Source organism: Peromyscus maniculatus, chromosome 4, assembly GCF_049852395.1.
Source record: "Peromyscus maniculatus bairdii isolate BWxNUB_F1_BW_parent chromosome 4, HU_Pman_BW_mat_3.1, whole genome shotgun sequence".
Lineage (NCBI taxonomy): Eukaryota > Metazoa > Chordata > Mammalia > Rodentia > Cricetidae > Peromyscus > Peromyscus maniculatus.
The window spans coordinates 103,532,617-103,553,092 of record NC_134855.1 but is presented as its reverse complement, the minus strand read 5'-3'; the positions used below and the strand labels follow the sequence as shown (position 1 = coordinate 103,553,092).

At 44.5% G+C, this 20,476-nt stretch overlaps 1 protein-coding gene across 1 annotated transcript in view; it reads left to right on the top strand.

The window, feature by feature from the left end:
• Positions 1–16,266, top strand: part of Secisbp2l (SECIS binding protein 2 like) — a 53,578-nt gene extending 37,312 nt beyond the window's left edge. Inside the window, exons 14-18 of the mRNA XM_006994072.4 lie at positions 1,404–1,566; positions 4,230–4,450; positions 6,087–6,241; positions 8,864–9,083; positions 12,372–16,266. Of these exons, the coding sequence (XP_006994134.2) occupies positions 1,404–1,566; positions 4,230–4,450; positions 6,087–6,241; positions 8,864–9,083; positions 12,372–13,030 (1,418 nt within the window). The 3' untranslated portion in view covers positions 13,031–16,266. The remainder of the gene's footprint in view (positions 1–1,403; positions 1,567–4,229; positions 4,451–6,086; positions 6,242–8,863; positions 9,084–12,371) is intronic.
• Positions 16,267–20,476: the final 4,210 nt, after the last annotated feature.

Genomic DNA, 20,476 nt, shown 5'->3' with positions numbered 1-20,476 from the left:
TGTTTTCTTTTCTTGCTTTGGGGGAATTAATGCATAAGGCACAAGGACTAGAGAATTGCAAAGCAGAGCAAAGATTCTATTCATACCCAGGACATGTAATTCCAGCAGATAGGTTCTATCTGGTACAGTAAGTAGCCACACAGCGTTTTGCAGCAGGGTAAATCTGATTTGCACAGAAGTCAAGCAGGAGTTTTTCAGTACTTTTAGAAAAGTTTATTCATTTATCTAGGATGTGCTTGGCTTGGGTTCCCCTTTATTCTCAGTATGATTCCCCTTAGATTTATGTGTGCCCATTCATCCATTCATCCCTCTGATTTTGATTAATAGAGAAGGTGTTCAGTGAGTAGTGGAGGGAAGAGACAGGAAAACAGAATGATCAAAGGCTGATAATCCAGTAAACAGATAGGATTAATGTGTGACTTTGTTAATTATTAGATTTAATATACAAATTCAGTTCTTGAGTTTACCTGTTGAAGAGAAGCAGTAACTTAGTAAGAATTGGTAGAGTCGATAGTTTGCATCTAAAAGTGTTGCTACCTAAGCCCAGAAGCAAAGGCCAGATAAGTAGGTAGGGAAGAGGAGAGTCAGGAGAGGGGTCAGGAGGGCGCGCAGGTCAGGAGATGGTGAGCAGGTGTGGGTGTGGAGAGTTGGGGAGGCTGAGCAGGGGTGGGTGTGGAGAGTTGGGGAGGCTGAGCAGGGGTGGGTGTGGAGAGTTGGGGAGGCTGAGCAGGTATGGGTGTGGAGAGTTGGGGAGGCTGAGCAGGTGTGGGTGTGGAGAGTTGGGGAGGCTGAGCAGGGGTGGGTGTGAAGAGTTGGGGAGGCTGAGCAGGGGTGGGTGGGGAGAGTTGGGGAGGCTGAGCAGGTATGGGTGTAGAGAGTTGGGGAGGCTGAGCAGGGGTGGGTATGGAGAGTTGGGGAGGCTGAGCAGGGGTGGGTGTGGAGAGTTGGGGAGGCTGAGCAGGGGTGGGTGTGGAGAGTTGGGGAGGCTGAGCAGGGGTGGGGCCTGGAGAGTCAGGAGAGAATGAGTGACATGGGATGTCATTGCCACTACCAGATAGAGTTAGAAAGATTTAAGAAATGGATGGCCAGACAGAGATGTGTAATAATGCCATGCAGAGAGGCACGGGTCTCTCTGGGCGGCTGTGTCCTAGATAAGTTTGCTTCCCCATCTCCTCTGTGGAAACTTCTAAGCTATGCTTGTCCTTGGGTATGATAGTATTTCATACTTCATTCTTTTAGCTTGTAAGAAATAATAATTTGTGATAGGAGAATACCTAACTTACTTACTTACTCCAGAGAATTAGGGTAGACCGAGAAGTCTACCATCTAAGTTGTCCGTGTCCGCTTGGGGCTTCTTAGCATTTGAAGTTGTCAGGTGCTTCCCTTTCACCTCTCATCTCCAGATACTGGACTGAGCATGCCCAGTGATGCTTCACTGTCTCCAGCAAGTCAGAACTCTCCGTACTGTATGACGCCCGTGTCGCAAGGCTCTCCTGCCAGTTCTGGCATAGGCAGCCCGATGGCATCGTCAACGATAACCAAAATCCACAGCAAAAGATTTAGAGAGTAAGTTTCTTGTTTTTTTCTCTCGATATTGAGGTCAAACAGTTGAAGGATCTTGGTTGTTCTGAATTTGTATCCTTGTTACCTAGAAGGCAGAGCACGGTGGAATGCAGAGGTTGGGCTGCCCTTCTCTTGTTCAACAGGGTTTGGGTCTGTTTAAAGCAGTTCTGATGTCCATGGAATGGGATTTCACAGTAGGTTTTCTTTATCACGTACGGTGTTTCTATCCCAGATCCTGGCCTTTTGCATCAGATGTATATTATAGATGCATGTTATGTATATGTGCATATAGAATGTAATTTACCGTGGGTTTTGCCCCTCCAAATACTTTTTGGGGTTGGGTTTTTGTTTGTTTTATTTTTGTTTTTTGTTTTTTTGCATATAATACAGGTACTTTGAAAAGCTTGCTAATCAGTTAATAACGTATAACATGGTTCTTTGTCTAAGACCCTGAGTTTGTCACATAAAGCCATGTCATTTTGTTCTTGTTTGTTTTCATTTTTATACTGCTAGAGATTGAATTCAGGGCCTCTTGCTTCCTGGTCAAGTGTTTGACCACTGAGCAACACCGTCAACCCAAGCTCTTGCTTGTAAGCAAATATGTGTAGGTTTAAGAATTAGGATAATTAGGGAATCACTAAGCTAACTGCTGTGACATATTTTAGTGTTTGTGTGGATGAAGTGGTTTTACCTTAAAAATGACTTCTGAAGGAATCCTGGAGTGAGAGTCAGTGTGGTCTGGCAGCCTCTGCCCTGTTCTGCTCGCTCCTCAGCTCTAGCGTTTGAGCAGAAGCCTCTCTTCAGGCTCTGAGCAGCTAATTATATGACAGGCAGCAGATGTGGAGCAAATGAAACACGTGGAGAATAAATTACATATGTATGAAACGAACAGCTTGAAACGGGAAAAAAATGTAGTTGATGTTGAATCCTTTGAGTGTTTATGATGGTTAATCTTTCCTCAATCCACCCATTTCTATCTTCTGAAATTGTGTCATACTTGCTTAAACATTTTCATGCAAAATGTGACATTCCCTGGACATGTCTTCCACCGTATGACGCAGACTACCTGTCTCTGGTGGAGGTGAGGTAAGAGTTAGGATGGTTGATGGTCCACAAGTAAACTTGGATGACTTCCTCACCCTGCAGTTAAGTGCACAGCGACCACACACTTTGTTTTTCTGATAGACCGACATGTTCAAATGACCTCTGATTGCTCTGTTGGATGTAAAAGCCTGTGACTTTTACCCCAAGGCCTCAGTTTACTGATGGAGTTCATCATCCATAGCCATAGGTTTTCAGAACCTCTAACGAAACTTATTTTCGTTATTGGAAAGGCTTTCATGGTTCAGGCTCAAAGGATGAAGTGTTTTTAGGTTTCTTGGCATGTTTTATAACATTTTTCCTTTTAGCAAAAGGTTTATTGGGTATACTGTAAGGACCAATGGGCTATGCAGTAACAAGAACTACGGCCTTGACTTTTTTCTTCAATGTAGCCCGTGAAGGGGTGGGTTTCATTATGGCATGTTCATACCTAGGTATCATTATGCTTTGTGCTCATTCATGACCTTCTCCAGCTGCCTCCCTCTCCTACAGTCCACCTTACACTGCTTCACTTTCTGGTCCCAGATAGTCCTCTTTTCACATCACTACATTCCCATTACCTTAGCTGGGTGTGATGGCGCACACCTTTAATCCCAGCACTCCAGAGGCAGAGGCAGATCTCTGTGAGTTCGAGGCCTGTCTGGTGTGCATAGTGAGTTCCGGGACAGCCAAGTCTACGTGGTTGACCTGTCTTCAAAAACAAAAACAAATGTTTCATTACCTTCTGTTTTCCTCCCTCTTTGATCCTTTTCTACTTTCATGACTTGTGCTCTGGTGTGGGCCTGTGCACACACACAAACTTAAATCTAAATTCTACATAAGAGAAAGCATGCAGTATTTGTCTGAGTCCGTTACTTTACTTAGCATAATGATTGCTAGTTCCATCTGTTTTCTTGCAAATGTCTTGATTTTATTTTTCTAGGCAGCTGAATAAAATTTCAGTATATATTAATAAAGTTCTATCAATTTCACTTAGCCATTCATGTTGGAAAGCATCTAGGCTGGTTCCATTTCTTAACTGATAGGTTAGTATGGCGATAAAATGGGTACACATTGATCTCTCTGCTCTGTTAACTTGGAGTTCTTCAGGTTTACACCCAGGAATGGGATAGCTGAGCCCTGTGCGTGGCAGTTCTGATTTTCATGGTTCCCACCGTCAGGACTCCTCTCTTCCCTGAGCGGATGAATTGTTACTAAGAAATTCAGAGGAGCGCATTGCTTTCCGACTAGAGGCACCGCTAGTATTTATCACAGGGACATAAAAACTGTGACTGCTCAGAAAGCCAGCATTCCGTTTGTATTGTTAGGAAGTTAATAATTAGGAGTTCGGTAGTACTTCCCTGAGGCAGCCTGTCCTGGACTAAAAGCTACTTAGTTGAAATTCACAAAGATAATCAGTATTGCTGTTTTTCTGATTGACGTGTTTAGAAATTGTACAGACTGATGACTTTTTATAAAAATGCCATGTTGGATGTATTCTCGCTCAAAGATATTTCCTAATGTAAGTCTGTAATTATAGGAAATGAATTAGGATGGGATGACCTGGTTCTTTGCTTCCTTGCCAGATATTGTAATCAGGTTCTCTCTAAAGAAATCGATGAATGTGTGACCCTCCTTCTGCAAGAGCTTGTCAGTTTCCAGGAGCGCATCTACCAGAAGGACCCCGTGAGAGCCAAAGCCAGGCGGCGGCTGGTCATGGGACTGAGGGAGGTCACCAAGCACATGAAGCTGAACAAGATCAAGTGTGTCATCATTTCCCCAAACTGTGAGAAGATCCAGTCAAAGGGTGTGTACACTTGCCGCAGAAATGTTTATCATTTCTTCATTAGCATTGTAGGGAATTGAAACAAGCCCTGCAGCCGGGAACACGTCTATCTCTACAATACAGTTATGGAATAAATGTTGAGCCTGAGAAATCTTCCAATACCTAAACTTGAGTAGGTGTGATTAAGACAGGATTCTAAAGGGAATCCTTGTGTGTGAACAGTGGTTAAGTATCTCTGTTGAGCCCCCAAGCGTCTGTCTCCGTACTGATCAGACCAGAACAAGTCAGGTGCATCACTTTGCATCTGTAGATTCTTCTCTGAAAACTTTACGTAACCTTTCTTTAATGATTTTCCTCTTTAAAAACAAGTAGAAAAAGCCGGGCAGTAGAAGCACATGCCTTTAAACCTAAAACTGGAGAGCAGAGGCAGTCAGATCTCTGTGAGTTCGAAGCCAGCCAGGTCTACAAAGCAAATTCCAGGACAGTCAGAGCTACACTGAGAAACTCTATCTCAAAAAAATAAAATAAAGACAGTTAGAAAAAAGGTAAAGATATCAGCTCCTGCTTATGGTGGAGATTTGTCTCCCAGAAACCAGTGGTTACACCGTATCTGAGGGAGGGTTTCTTTTGCTGTGATAAAACACCACAGCCAAAGTCAGCCGAGGAGGAAAGGGTTCATTTCACCGTACGTCTTATATTCATCATTCGGGAAGTCAGGACAAGAACTCAAGGCAGTAGGCTGGAGCCGGGTGCTGATGCAGACGCCATGAAGGGGTGCTGCTTACTGGCTTGCTCCTCCCTGTGGTTTCCCTAGCCTTGCCTTCTTATAGAACCTAGGACCACCAGCACGGGGATGTCCTCCCCCACAGTGTGCTGAGCCCTCCCACATGAATCACTAATTAAGAGAGTGCACGTAGCCGGGCGGTGGTGGCACACGCCTTTAATCCCAGCACTTGGGAGGCAGAGGCAGGCAGATCTCTGTGAGTTCGAGGCCAGCCTGGTCTCCAAAGCAAGTTCCAGGAAAGGCGCAAAGCTACACAGAGAAACCCTGTCTTGAAAAACCAAAAAAAAAAAAAAGAAAGAAAGAAAGAAAAAGAGTATAAGAAAGTGCACGTCGGCTTACCCAGAGGCGTTTTCTTAATTGGGGTTCCCTCTTGTCACATGACTCTAGCTTGTGTCAAGTTGACCTAAAGCTGACTAGCACACCTAGAGAGGCTCTTGGTTCGCAGCCTTGTTTGACCATGGTGGTGGAGCAGGCAGATCGAGGCATCAGTAGCAGTGGTAGACATTGGTACAGCGAAAACACCAATGCCACCTTGTTCATCTGTCTCCCTAAATATGGTCAGTTGTTACTTGAGCTTAGACTGAAAAAAAGAATTAGCTCCTGTTAGCCATTTCAACTAATCTCTCCATAATAAATGTTTGGTGCATTGAAACTTGATTCCTGTTCTGCTAACCCTTCTAGATAGAGAAAATAAAATACTGGGCTTGAAGGAATTTGGGATTTAATTTTGAAGAAAGACGTGTGTGTGTGTGTGTGTGTGTTTTACAGTTCAAGTAAGACATTGCTCTGCTGCAGTATTCTGTTTTTAGCCTGGTTAGCTCCGACATGAAGGTGATTGAATGGCTGCCTGCCTCTCCACTTTGATTTCCTTAGGTGGCCTGGATGAGGCTCTCTACAATGTCATAGCCATGGCCCGGGAACAGGAGATCCCTTTTGTGTTTGCCCTTGGAAGGAAAGCTTTGGGACGCTGTGTGAACAAGCTGGTTCCTGTTAGTGTTGTGGGAATCTTCAACTATTTCGGTGCTGAGGTAAGAAATTAGGAGACAGGATCAGGGAGATGGTTCAGTCAGTAAATGACCTTCAGTCTGATCCCTGGCACCCACCTCAAGCCAGGCCAGGTGGTGCACACTTGTCCTCACAGCACTGGGGAGCCAGAGACAAGGGTCTCTGGGGCCGTGAGAGAGCCAGTCTAATAGAAAAGGTGACTGGCCCTGAGGAACAGCACCTGCCATTGGCCTGTAGTGCATGTGTGCGCACATACATGTATGCACGCGCGTGCATACACACACACACACACACACACACACACACACACACACACACACACACACACACTTGGGAGGCATACTCTCTTTCTCCATCCGGTTAACACATGCTAAGAGTGAGTTAGTGACTCAGAGGAGTGGACCAGAGCTTCTTTCTTCAATATTTTCTTCTCTTCCCTTATATCCTTTAGTTTCTAACTGTTTCTGTCTGTCCTGCTTATAATACCTATTTTAATATAATCATAAATCTTCATGCCTATTTTTTTAGTGGTTTCATTTAAATGCGTCATTATTAGTGGTCCATGAAGGGGCTGCTTTTAAACACTTTCTTCCTCTATAAAAACAAATAGTAAGCATGTGTTTGGTAGCTGGCTGCAGCATTTCCTGCCCTAGAAGTCAGCACTTTCTGCCATGCTCTGAACCCATGTCATGGCCGTACCTCGATGAGAATGAAGAAAGCCTGTTGGGCTTCTCACTCTAACACGAATTCCTTTTCATAAAAACCTGGAACCAGATATTGGGGTGAAAGCTGGAAGATCAGAGAAGCAGAGCAAGCCACAGCCACCACCTCTTACCTCACCAACTCCTCAGCCTGAAAGAGCCTTAGTTCCTGTCTCCTCATGTCTTATATACCTTTCTCAGCCCACTATATTACTTACTTCCTATTGCTGGGATTGAAGGCATGTGACTTCCCACATATTGGGATTAAAGGTGTGAGATCTCAAGTACTGGAATTAAAGGTGTGTGTCACCACTGCCTGGCTCTGTTTTTCTCCTAGACTGAGTCAATCTCATGTGGTCTAGCGTGGCTTTGAACTCATAGAGATCCAGACGGATCTCTGCTACCCGAGTGCTTAAGATTAAAGGCATGTGCCACCACTGGCTAGCTTCTGTGTTTAATCTAGTGGCTTGTCTGTCCTCTGATCTTCAGGCAAATTTTATTTAATACACAATATATCACCACATTTCCCATTGTCTTAAAATACAGTTTTATGTATAAAATTCAACATACTCTGTATCAAGCCATGTTTAGAGTCTCTTACTAAACAAGACATTAAAACATTTGCCAGGAATGCCAGGCATAGTGGTGCACACCTTTCATCCCAGGGCTTGGGAGGCAGAGGCAGGCGATCTCTGTGAATTTCAGGACAGCTGGAGCTACATAGTGAAACCCTGTCTCGAAAAAACAAAACAAAACCCAGCAATAACAAAAACCATTTCCTGGGAGTGAGGTCTTTTTGAATGATGCTCTGGGAAGCACTAGGCTTTGTCATAGGGGTTGTTGTCTCTTTCGGGGCTTGAGAATGTCATGAGATAGAGCTATTGAAGTGTGGCTGTAGTGCTCTGTAAATATTGCCATTTTATTAAACAGAAGACTGCCCCCATTTCCACTCCATTTCACTTCAGGTATTTATTTCATTCATACTGACTTTGTTCTACTGAGGGAGGAGGTTTAGGTTAGTCTACATCCAGGCTCTGTATTCTGTTTCTGTAATTACACTTGGCTCGGTAATCATGCTTACCTGTTGTGTTATATTTTAACCATCGTCAGGCCCTAACCATCTATACAAATCAACTTCCTGTTAGCCTCTTTTCAGTTCTTCTTCCCACAAGTGAGCATTGCAGAAAGGTTGGGTTTTTGGTTTGGTTTGGTTTGGCGGGTGAAAATAGGGTCTCACCATGTAGTTCTGGCAGGCCTGGAATTCACAGAGCTCTGCCTGCCTCTGCCTCTGCCTCTGCCTCTGCCTCTGCCGGGATTAAAGGTATCTACCTGTCAGCACACTTGGCTAGAGGACTTCAAATTCCGTTGGAAACTGCCATCTTCTCTAGCCCTGACCACCTCCCTCCACGTGCTCATTCCCTCATGGTCTAACCCAAGAAAGACCATCCCTGCCCCCACCAGCCTGTGTTTCCCTTGTGTCCCCCTTAGTTGTATTCACAGACTCAGCTGGTCCAAACTGCCCCCCTCCTCACAGAACTGTACCTGTTTTGAGTTCCTCAGTGATGCCCACAGTCAGACATAATGTCTTTAAAAGCTACAGTGTTGTTCATTTGTTGGTGTTGTTTTGTTTTGTAAAACAAAAAGTTCACAACCTCGGCAGGTGCCAGTCATACCCAAGTTCTGTAAGAGGAGAGTTGATGCGGGCCTCACTCTGTAGTGCCGACAGAAGGGGAGCGTGTTTGCTGAACCTTTGAAATGTAGTGCATTTAGATGGCCACTGCCATCAGCTGTCTCAACCCCATGAATATTCATAAGCCCCGGTGTGTTAGGTGCATTTTGTAAGGTTCTGTGGTTTACTAACTGTCCAGATTTCATCAGGACTAAAAACGTAAAAAACTTAATTAAAAAAAATGGCTAGTCACAGAGGAACCTCTGTCTCTTTAGAGCCTGTTTAATAGACTAGTGGAGCTGACTGAGGAAGCCAGGAAGGCCTATAAGGACATGGTTGCCGCAACAGAGCAGGAGCAAGCCGAGGAGGCCCTGAAGAGTGTGAAGACAGCGCCTCACCACATGGGCCACTCCCGGAACCCCTCCGCAGCAAGCGCCATCTCTTTCTGCAGTGTGATTTCTGAACCCATTTCTGAAGTGAATGAAAAGGAGTATGGTAAGCTGACCCATACTGTTCTAAATGAAATAACTAAGTGGCCAAAACCATTTTGTATATAGTCTTCCATTGTATTTCTTGTTTGTTTTTATCCTTTTTTTTTAAAGTCTGGCCTTGAACTCACTGTGTGGATAAGGGTGACCTTGAGCTTCAGACACCTCCCACCCCCTAACCCCATCTTTATCTCCCAAGTTCTCAGATTGGTGGTGTGTTCTACCACACACAGTTCATAAGACACTGGGGAGCAAGCCCAGAACTCCATGCAAACTAAGCAAGGACTCCATCAACTGAGCCACATCCAGCCCATATATTCTTATTCTTGATTATTATTATGTGGTTTAAAATTTAGTTTAGCTGGGCGGTGGTGGTGCACGCCTTTAATCCCACCACTTGGGAGGCAGAGCCAGGCGGATCTCTGTGAGTTCGAGGCCAGCCTGGGCTACCAAGTGAGTTCCAGGAGAGGCACAAAGCTACACAGAGAAACCCTGTCTCGAAAAATAAAATTAAAAAAAAAAATTAGTTTAATAAAAGACACATAGAATAAATAAAAAGAAAGTTTAAAAAATCAGTTTAAACATTATTATTAAAAATAGAATATTTGGCTGGGCATGGTAGCACACACCTTTAATCCCAGCTCTTGAGAGACAGAGACAAGTGGATCTCTATGAGTTCCAGGGCCAGCCTGGTCTACATAGCAAGTTCCAGGACAATCAGGGCTACTGAGACTGCCCTTCTAAGACCTTGGAATTTAATCACATTTTGTCTTAGTCACTTGTTCCATTGCTGTGAAGAGACACCATGACCATAGAAACTTATAAAGGAAAGCATTTAGGTGGAGGCTGGCTTACAGTTTCAGAGGTTAGTCCATTATCGTCATGGCGGGGAGCATGGAGGCATGCAGGCAGGTGTTAGAGCAGAAGCTGAGAGTTCCAACCAGGTCCATAGACAGAGAGACTGACAGACACTGGGCCTGGGGTGGGATTTTGAAAGCACAAAACCTTCCAACAGTGACACAGTTCTTCCAAAAGGCCACACCTCTCCTGAGGCTTCTGGCTGGTCAGCGGCGGCACACACCTTTCGTCCCAGCACTTGGGAAGCCTTAGTTTGTATTTTTAACACTCTACCTAAGAAGTAATGCTAAATGCTAAACCTCTCTTTAGGAAAAAGAAAAGCTGATGGAAGGAAATGCAAATGTGGCTTTAAGGCTTTATTTTTCATAATTAAATATATATGAAATAATAACTTATTTTAATTTCTAAAAGTATATTTATTGTGTGTGTATGTGCATGATAGGCTGTGGCACACCTATGCCATAGTTTGTGCGATGGTGTTAGAGTACAGTTTTGTGAAGTCACTTCCCCATGGTTTCCAGGGATTAAACACAGGTTACCAGTCTTTAATAGCTGTTTTTAAAGATGTTATTTAGTGCCGGGCGGTGGTGATGCACACCTTTTTTTTTTTTTTTCTTCCAACACAGGGTTTCTCTGTGTAGCTTTGCTCCTTTCCTGGAACTCACTCTGTAGCCCAGGTTGGCCTCGAACTCACAGAGATCCACCTGCCTCTGCCTCCTGAGTGTTGGAATTAAAGGCATGCGCCACCACTGCCTGGCCTGGTGATGCACACCTTTAATCCCAGCACTTGGGAGGCAGATGAAGTTGAATCTCTGTGAGTTCAAGGCCAGCCTGGTCTACAGAGCAAATTTCAGGACAGCCAGAGCTACACAGAGAAACCGTGTCTCCCTGTCTCCCCCCAGAATGTTGTTTACTGTGTGGCAGCCACAACAGATGTGGCGGGAGTGAGGGAGGAGTGATGAGGATGGAATAGCAAACAGGAAGTGCTTTTGAATGGTTATGTAAAGTGCGGTGGGTTCAGTCAGTGGACGTCTGTCTCCGTGTCAGGAAGGAAGGCTCCAAGGAGTGGCCGTCAGGACTTCCACAGAGCAGTGAATGCTAAGGCAGAGCTTACCCTGTGATGACTGCGGGGACAGTGAGGATTTACTGATACTCGGGGTAGCTTGCATGGTCGGTGGGCAGGATACAATGGGACCAGAAAGACAGGTAAGCAAGGTCAGGTCACAAGGGGCTCAGAAGAACTAAGGAGTCTGCCTCTTGTCTTAAGGACACACAAAGCCAGTCGGAGATAAAGCCAGCTTGCAAAATAAGCTAGGGACATACAGCAAATGGACGGAGAGATGGAGGCAGTGACCAGATGTATTTTTGAGCTAAGTGGCACAAAGGAATGAGTTTGATGGGATAGAGGCGTAGAATAAGGAAGAAAGGTGGGCCAAGGGTTACCAACCGGCTTCTTGTGCTTTTACACTGTGAAGGATTGTGTTACTAAGGAGGTGAGCATGTAGGAGAGTGGACTGCCTCCATAGTAGGAGTGAGAGTCGGAGGATCTGGCCTGTGCTGAAGCAGCTGCAGGGAAGGAAGGCTGGCTGTTTGGTTCCCTTTCTGTATCCCCTGTCGTGACGAAGTGCCCAGTACCGTCTGCGTGTGTGTGTGTGTGTGTGTGTGTGTGTGTGTGTGTGTGTGTGTGTGTGTGTGTACCTGTAGCCAGGAAAGCTGATATGTATTGGGTGTGGTTTCTCTTTTCACTGCAACATGAGGATGGTATTTATTACTCCTGTAAAGTGCATTTTATGACTACAAGATAATTGGATATTTTTATTTAAAAAATAAACCTGGAGAAGGGGGAGAGCCGCCCTCATCCTGGAGTCCTAGTCGGTAAAGATGATTTTGTCAACACTGTTGTATAACACACAGTGTAAGCCGAGTTACATGTGTTATAAGTCAGATTTTCCAGACTTAGAAATACATGTTAGATTGGTTGTGTATAAATTAAACATATGACCCAAATTGTAGCTGATGTGCTTTTCCAAACCCTTGAGGTCAGAATTTTTTTTGTTGGACATCTTGGCTGTAAGGCCTGTGAGTTGGGGGCCTCGAAGTCAGCATAGCTGTAGAGGACGCGGACACCGAGAGTCAGCGCACTGGCTTTCATTTGTAGGTTTTATACCTGAGCATCAGTAGCTCTGCTGCAGATGGCCTTCTCCTTCTGGACACAGTGGTGCATTCTGTCTCTTAGTTCTTTGTTTGAAGGCACATTGCTTTGAACATTTTTATAACATTTAAACTCATTGTAGAACAAACTAAATGTTTAATTTTCCCCTCACTAAGTTGCTGAGCCAGCAAATTTCTATAGGTTATTCCTGCCCCTTATTTTGGTGTAAGTTCCATGATTCTGAAACAGTGCTTCTGAGTCTCAAGAATGTGTTCTTATTTGTAGAAACTAATTGGAGAAGCATGGTCGAGACTTCAGATGGCTTGGAAACATCGGAGAACGAGAAAGAGCTTCCTTGTAAGCACGGCCCTTCTGAGAAGCCCAGCAAACTCGCCCTCGACACAGCCCTTGTGAGTAAGCAGCCGCCGCCGCTGGCTGCGGGCAGCGCTACCTCGGCGCCAGGCCAGGGGAAAGCCGTAAGTGACAAGGATGACCTGAAGCCAGATGACCTGGAGTGGGCCTCCCAGCAGAGCACAGAGACGGGCTCCTTGGATGGCAGTTGCCGAGATCTTTTGAATTCCTCCATCACCAGCACCACCAGCACGCTTGTACCTGGCATGCTTGAAGAAGAGGATGATGAAGAAGAGGAAGAGGAGGAAGATTATACTCATGAACCCATATCAGTAGAAGTGCAACTCAACAGTAGAATTGAGTCCTGGGTCTCGGAGACCCAGAGGACTATGGAAACGCTTCAGCTCGGCAAGGCCCTGCCAGGCTCCGAGGAAGACAACGCAGAGCAAAGCGGAGAGGAATCGGCAGAAGCACTTGAGGGGCTGGAATCGGGGGTGGACAGTGAGACCTGGACCCCTGACCAGCAGCCGAAACCCAGCAACTCCGTGAACAAAGAGCACTCTGATTCTAATTCTGCTCCCCCAGATCTATAACTCAGGAAGTGTCAGCTGTATCCGGCTGTGTCCGGCTGCAGCCCTGTATCTGACGCTCCATCTCAACATTTTCCTCTGTCCAGTTATTTACTGTGTTTTTAATTCCCAACAGACCTTTTGTAGCTCCTACCTATTTTGTTATGATCTCTAGCTTCGCTTTTAACTAGTGTCCAAGTCTATTTCTAAGAATTGTGTAGAAAATTCAGACTTCTTTCAACTTACTTTGTACTGAAAATAATAATTAAAGAAAGAAGACCAAATTCTAAAGAAAAAAAATAAACAACTAATGGCTAGTTAAGATGATTTTACGAACTAAAGATTGCGATTGTAAGGACCAGTGTCTGATTGCAGACTCCATCTCCTCCAGGATAATCTGTCTGCTGGAGTGGTGTGAGCTGCTTTGGGAAAGTGCTGGAGGGACTAAAAGTCGAGGGCAGCAAGGCTGCCCAGCGTGTGTATTCAAAAATGGATGCAGATTTTGCTTGGTCCGCAATGTTTATTTCAGAAGCCACTGGCCATTGTAACCTACAGAAGTCGGGATGGGCTGAAACAGCCTGCAGGAGTTAGGTGAGCTCTGGAGCGTTACCATGCTGGCCTCGTTGTGGAAAGGGATAGATGTTTGTGAGAGCAGTCACCATGGTGCGACTTGCCAGGTTCTACCTAACACTTGCCTCTTACCTCAGGAATGCTCTTGTACATAGTATGTAAAGTTAGGCAGACGATGACAGGTGACTAGTGTACAGGTTTGTATTACCACAGCACTTCCCGTGGACACCGGAAGCAAGGCTATCCTGCTGTGTTCTACTGCTTGCTTTTGCTTTAGGACCCTCTTGTTTTGAGGCATGGATCTGTTTGCCTATTCAAACAAATCCACATTGTAAGTCATTTCATCTTTAAAAATGCACCTTCTTCATGGCAAGAACCACAGTTCCAGGAAGTCAGGGAAAGTCCTTTTGCACAGTTTGTGACATGTTCAGGTAAGGCTTGGAAGAAGCTGTTGAAGAAAAGAGAAGGTTATTCTAATTGTGCAGATCCTTCAGATGATTTATCATATGCAAACATATGCAGAAATTAACTTTATTCCTGGTTATTTATCTCTACCCTTCTCGAGGACTGTGTGTGTGTCTTTGGAAGAATCTTACCTTAATGAGCTGTTCCGTTTGCTGTCCACCTGTCGTCACCTGGACTCTGCTGTCTGCAGGTGTCTGTAAGGTGGAAGAATCATACATCACCGTCTTTGTCTTCATCTCCTTTCCTTCACCCCAGCTCCCAGTACACAGACACATGAGCTTTCTCCCTGCGAGCTCCCAGAAGCAGGCAGTGGCCAGGAGTTCTCATCCCCTGGTCATTCCAGGCAGGACTTTGCCTCTCAGAGACAGGAGACAAGTTAGAGAAAGTCTTTGCTGAAATAATTGGGACCTACTGTGGAGCTCTGAGGTTTTATAATGCTGGAGAGATGAGATCCTTGGCTGATGGCATAGTATTTGCAAATTGTGAAAGTTTAGGAGCATTGTTTTATTTAAAATAAATGTCAGTCAACTTGATTAGTGTGCTAAAGGGGACAGTAGTATACCGTCCAGTCTAAACTGTTGTCCAGTTGTAGACTCGAGGCACTAATCTTCTGATACTTCAGTTAGACGTAAGGAATGAAGCTGACAGTGTGATTTGCATGGGCCGATTCTTACTGTCTGCATATTTGAAAGCCTTAGCTTGTTTAAAGAGATGATAGAGGTTTTGAACGACTGGCAATCTTGAAAGTGGATTTGAAAACTTTTCCTACTTTTCATGATGTTATTTTCCTGTTGATGTCAGTAGTTCAGATCACTCTTGATCTTGAGGTAGTGGCTTTTCAAAGATTTCTTGTATATTTTATTCTCTTCTGGACGTGGATCATCATTTTAGAGTTTGGACACTTGTACCAAAAGAGAAGTTGAGGAAATCTTGGAAACGCTAGCAACTTACTTTTGCTGTAGTTGTTAGAAGTGCAGTGAGTGCCCTCTCAGAGGCAGTGGCTTTCCTGCCACAAATCTAAGGGACCACAGACTTTATACAGGAAACTGGTCACTTCTAGAGGACAGCCCAAAATTTATCAAAGGAAGTTCTACCATGCTGAATAACCTTAAATACCCATCAGCAATGTCTTTATAATCTGTTTCCTTTGGGTAAATTTGGGGCTGTTGGTGTATATTGAATTCCAGGCTTTAGAGGAGGTATGAGAAATAGGAAAGTCTTATTTTTGGAAGTAGATGTCATTCACTCTTTGAGACTTAGAAGTAAATCTAATGGTAAGAATACGAGTTTATCGGCACAAGAAGTAAAAACTGATTTTTTCCTTAGTGTGTAGATGTAGTTTTACTGGCAATAATTAGTGGTAGACTTCTATCAGTACATGAATTACAGTATAAATTACGCTCCCCTGGTTTGACTCCCTCTTTGGTAGGCTTGCTTGTTGTGAAGATCACTCCTCAAAGGCAGATGTTCATAATAGCTTAATTGGTTTTAATATTTGTAAATGATGTAATATAATTTCTTTTGACTAAACATGGAAAAATAACATGTGTTATACATTGAAAAGTTTTTACAGGCTTTGACTGGAATCATTTTTGAAGAGACGGTATTTTATATGCTTCCAGTATTTGGAAAAGAATTAGTCAAAAGGAATTCAAATAATTTAAATATTGACAAATTAATATCCAAATAACATACTTGTGTGATTTTTTTAATAACCAGGGGAAAGTGGGGGTGGGTGGGAATTACAATGTGCAAATAAAGAGTGACCTTTGCATTCATTTTTGACTCTTAACACAAAACTGCTAAATCGTAACACATTGTTACTCTAATACATGTATAAAGTATTACTGTTTGTAAAGCTGCTGTTTGCTTAAGAAATTATCATGTAAGTATTTTCTGTACATTGTGCCAACAGATTAGAACATTAATTTAATTTGCTGAAAGCTTATCCTTTTATTTAAATTTTTTCTGTGGAACATTTTGTTTGCAAACATCTTTCCTTCTCCCTTCTCCCTTCCAGCCTTTGTACACACCATAGATTCTGCAGAATCTAAACCTGAACCCTGTTTAATGATAACATTTAAACTTGGTTGGCACATCACACCTTAAAAGTATTTGGGTTTTTTTGTAATTTAATTTCTAAATATACCACCTGAATTTATAATTTAATGTCTTAATTGTTATGCTCTAATAAAAACTAGCAAAATTAGTGGATTATACCAAAAGAGGGTTTCTGTGTTCTTTTTCTGTGTGAAGGATAAACGTTGTCTCACATTCTGAGGTTAATAATAGCCTTTTTGCACTTTGTAAGTACTAGTGGGGTCTTCTCTGCTAATAAAGTGGTTATTGAAATGCATTCTGATGTCACCCCAGCTCCTTGATCCCCCCTGTGCATGATGACTAAGGATTTGCCTGCCTTGTCGCTTACATTCACACGGCTTTGCCAGGATTCTCATGGAGCAATATCAATCTCTGTGGAGGGGTCCGCATGATCTGTGGCACCCACCTGTCTTCTGAGCAGATTGTCCTGGTGGTAGACTCCTGTAGATCCCTCCTTTCCCTCAGGGCTCACAGCAGCCATCATGTTGGTGCTATGGCTGCTCTGTCCTTCCCAGGCAATGCAGTGGTGGAGAAACTAAGAACTAGCCAAGACCCCACAGCCAGTAAGTGGCAGATCGGGAATTCAAACCCTAGCCATGGCTTTACTGTTGTGGAATAATTATTTTGTACACTGAAGATGTGTCTTTGCCAAGGCGCCTTCTGAATGGCTTAATGAAGAGCTGAATAGCCAATAGCTAGGCAGGAAGAGGTCAGGCAGGACCTCTGGACCGAGAGAAGAGATGATTCTAGGTGCGAGAGAGACACCAGAGGAGAAGGAGAGGAAGCAGGGCATGCAGGAGGAGAAGCAAAAGCCATGACCCATGTGACAGCATGTAGCTTGTAGATGAATTTCTAAATGGTCTTATTAAATAAAAAGCACGGAGCCAAATATAGGAGTGAAAGCTTTAGATCAGGGAAATAGTGAGAGCCACCAGCCAACCTTAGCTCACCAGCTCTGCAGCTTCCAAAACGCAAGCTACTTCCTGTTTTACCTGCGCCTTCATTGCCTTGCTGTTCTGCCCTCTCATTGGCTCTTAGCCCAGCTACCTCACTTCCTTGTCACTGCCTATCTGTACAGACCTCCAGGTCTCTATGGTTGGTACTGGGATTAAAGGCGTGTGTCACCACGCGTGGCTCTGTTCCCCAGGGTGGCCACATAGATACCCTGCCTGATAAATGATCGGATTAAGGCATGTGCTACCACTGCCTGACTTGTGTTTACTTAAAATGGCTTGCTATTTCCTCTAATCTGTAGGCAAACTTTATTTATTAATATACAAATAAAATATCACCACAGTAGATTAATAGAAATGGGTTAATTTAAGTTATAAGAGCTAGTTAGAAACAAGCCTAAGCTAAGGTCGAGGTTTCATAATAAGTCTGTGTGTCATGATTTGGGGACTGGCGGTCCAAAAAGCCTGTTCCACTCTACTGTGTCTTAGCGTACCCAGGTATGCACAGTGCTTCTGGGGCAGTATGGACCTTGAGCAGTGGACTCTGCCGCACCTGCTGATGTCTGTCCCACGAAAACATTGAGAAGATATAGAAACTTGTCACTTGGGTTTTCTTCAAATTGACCAGAAGAGGGTGTGCATAGCTCCTGAAGACAGTTGAAAGCTGCCCTGAAGTACTATTTTTCTGATGAAAAGGGAAAGGGAGTTGTCTTAGGGTTTTTTTTTATTGTGAAGACACCGTGACCACAGCAACTCTTATAAAGAAAACATTTAATTGGGGCTGGCTTACAGTTTCAGAGGTTTGGTCCATTATCATCGAGGCGGCCATGGTGGCGTGCAGGCAGATACGGTGCTGGAGAAGGAGCTGAGAGTTCTGCATCTTAATCCACAGGGAGCAGAAGGAGTTATGTCACATGAAGCCTAGCCTGAGCATATAAGACCTCAAAGCCCACCTCCATTGTAGCACGAATCTTAAAAGGTCTTATTAATAAAACAAATCCAAGACCAGGTATTGGGGTGAACATTGGAAGATCAGAGAAGCAGAACAAGCCACAGCCACCTCACCTTGCCTCAGCTGATCCTGTTTCCTCAGACTGGAAGCCTCTGTGTCCTCATCCGGAATGAATGTCAGCTGAACTGCTGCTAAAAGCCTAAAAGTTTAACCAGCTCTAGTTCCTGGTTTTCATGCCTTTTATACCTTTCTGCTTTCTGCCATCACTTTCTGGGATTAAAGGTGTGAGTCACCATGCCTGGCTGTTTCCAGTGTGGCTTTGAACTCACAGAGATCCTTCGGAATGCTAGGATTAAAGGTGTGTGTGCCACCATTTTCTGGCCTCTGTATCTACTGGCTGTTCTGTTCTCTGACCCCCAGATAAGTTTATTAGTGTTCACAATATATTGGGGAACACAATATCACCACACTCCATAGTGACACACTTCCTCTAACAAGGCCATACCTCCTAATAGTGCCATCTTTTATGGGCCAAGCATTCACACACATGGTTCTATGGAGGCCATACATTTCAAGCCATCACAGAAGTATATTAAACAACAGGTCTTCTGCTATGTACTTAGTTCCTAGTCTGGCATGCTATAACTTGGAAACCATGTCCACAGGTGTTGTTTTAGTTCAAGAAGGCATTTGGACCATCTGTTGAGGTATCTAAACCAGAGCAGTTTCAGATCACCCAAGAAAGCAAATACCTCCACAAAGCAAGTCACATGACACATTTGGTTTCTCTGTGTGTTTACACTATGCTGTAGTTTATTGGCTATGTGATAGAATTCTGTCTAAACAATGCATGTGACAATTCCAGAATACTTTATTACTGAACAAGACCTCCAATGAGCCGTAAGTGGAAAAAGGAAACCTTGATGCTGGTGGCTGGTGACAGATCAGTGTTGGCTCTGGTGTGGGGTGCCTGTGGCAGTTGTTGACACAGGGCAGTGAAGTCACTGCCTCCTTGGGCTCTCCTTTCACAGAGGTTTCTTTAGCATGTCCTGCTGTTGTTTTTGGGGAGTCTGGGCTTGTGCCCATACTCTCATGAGTGCTAAGCAAGCCCAGCCCCGAGCCCCAGCATGATTCAGTGGCATTTTCGTGTAAAACATGACAAGTTGGAGCGAATCCTGCTGCTGCTGCTGCTTCTTCAACTGATTCTGAATGTGCCATTTTGTTACCATGGCAGCAGGACTTAGAGCCGCTCTGCCGGGTATCTCCTCCCTCTCAGGAAACCACTGCCTTTGCCCGTGTGTAAGAAGCAACTCATTACTGAAGCTTTGTGTGAGAGAGCAGTTCACCCACCTCACTCCAGGGCTGGTTCTGGTTCTGGTTCTGGTTCTTTTGCTATTTCTGCCACGTCCACAGTTAACTCTCCGCTGAAGTCTGGAGCCCTTCACAATCATTCCCAAGAGCTGGAGTCAATGCTGACACTTAAAACCTTCTCCCGTGAGCCCCATTTCTGCATGTGGTGCTGGGGATTGGACCCAAATTCCTGCACACACCAGGCAAATACTCTGTCTGTGAGGCACACCCCCAGCCCATGACTGTTAGCATCTGGAGTGGTCGTTCCCAGAAGGTTTTTAAATTATTTCACCCAGATCCATCAGAGGAATCACTATCTATGGTGGCTATGGCCTTTGCAAAGATGTATTAGCTTTCTGTTGCTATAGTAAGATATTTATGTATAAAGTAAAGGGGCTTTGGGTTTGTCACCCTAGTTTGGTCTGTCTTGAGATGTCTCACAAAGTTGCCTCCACTTCCCACACAGCGACTTTCCAGATCTGGGCTGCCACACCCGGCCAGTTTGCCACAGCTTCTACCCCAGGTGCCATTTCACCTTGTTCTTTCTTGTTACAGAGGCAGCAGCCTTCCTGAATCCCCATGAGCAAACATCTGCACACTTCCTAAGTCACACAGCTTCATAGAGTTGAGGAAGAGCCTTTCTCTGGCTTGGGCTTTCTCTTACAGGAATGCTGGAGCTAAGTGGATTTTTCCTGTCCAGACCACTAAACTTCTGCCAGCCGTCTGTGCTCTGCTGTCCTTCATGGGTGCACTGGACTGGTACTTCAGGTTTCCCTCAGGAGCCTTCCCTTCGCGTTCACTGCTTGGCCAGCTGGTACCGGAAGCCTAGCTTCCAGGCTTCTTGGTCTTGGACATGCCTTCTTCTCCAAGCTTCATCATCTCTAGCTTTTGATTGAAAGCGAGAGATTTTCCTTTCAGGCCAACGCTTGCAAACCATTGTATGGTTACTAATTTCAATATTGTTCTGTCTTGGAGAATAGAGAGAGAGGCCTGGGGAGATGGAGAAAGATATCAGCTGGTTGACGGAGCAGCCAGAACACTTAGAGTTTTTACTGATGCAGAGTTCTCTGTCTTACACAG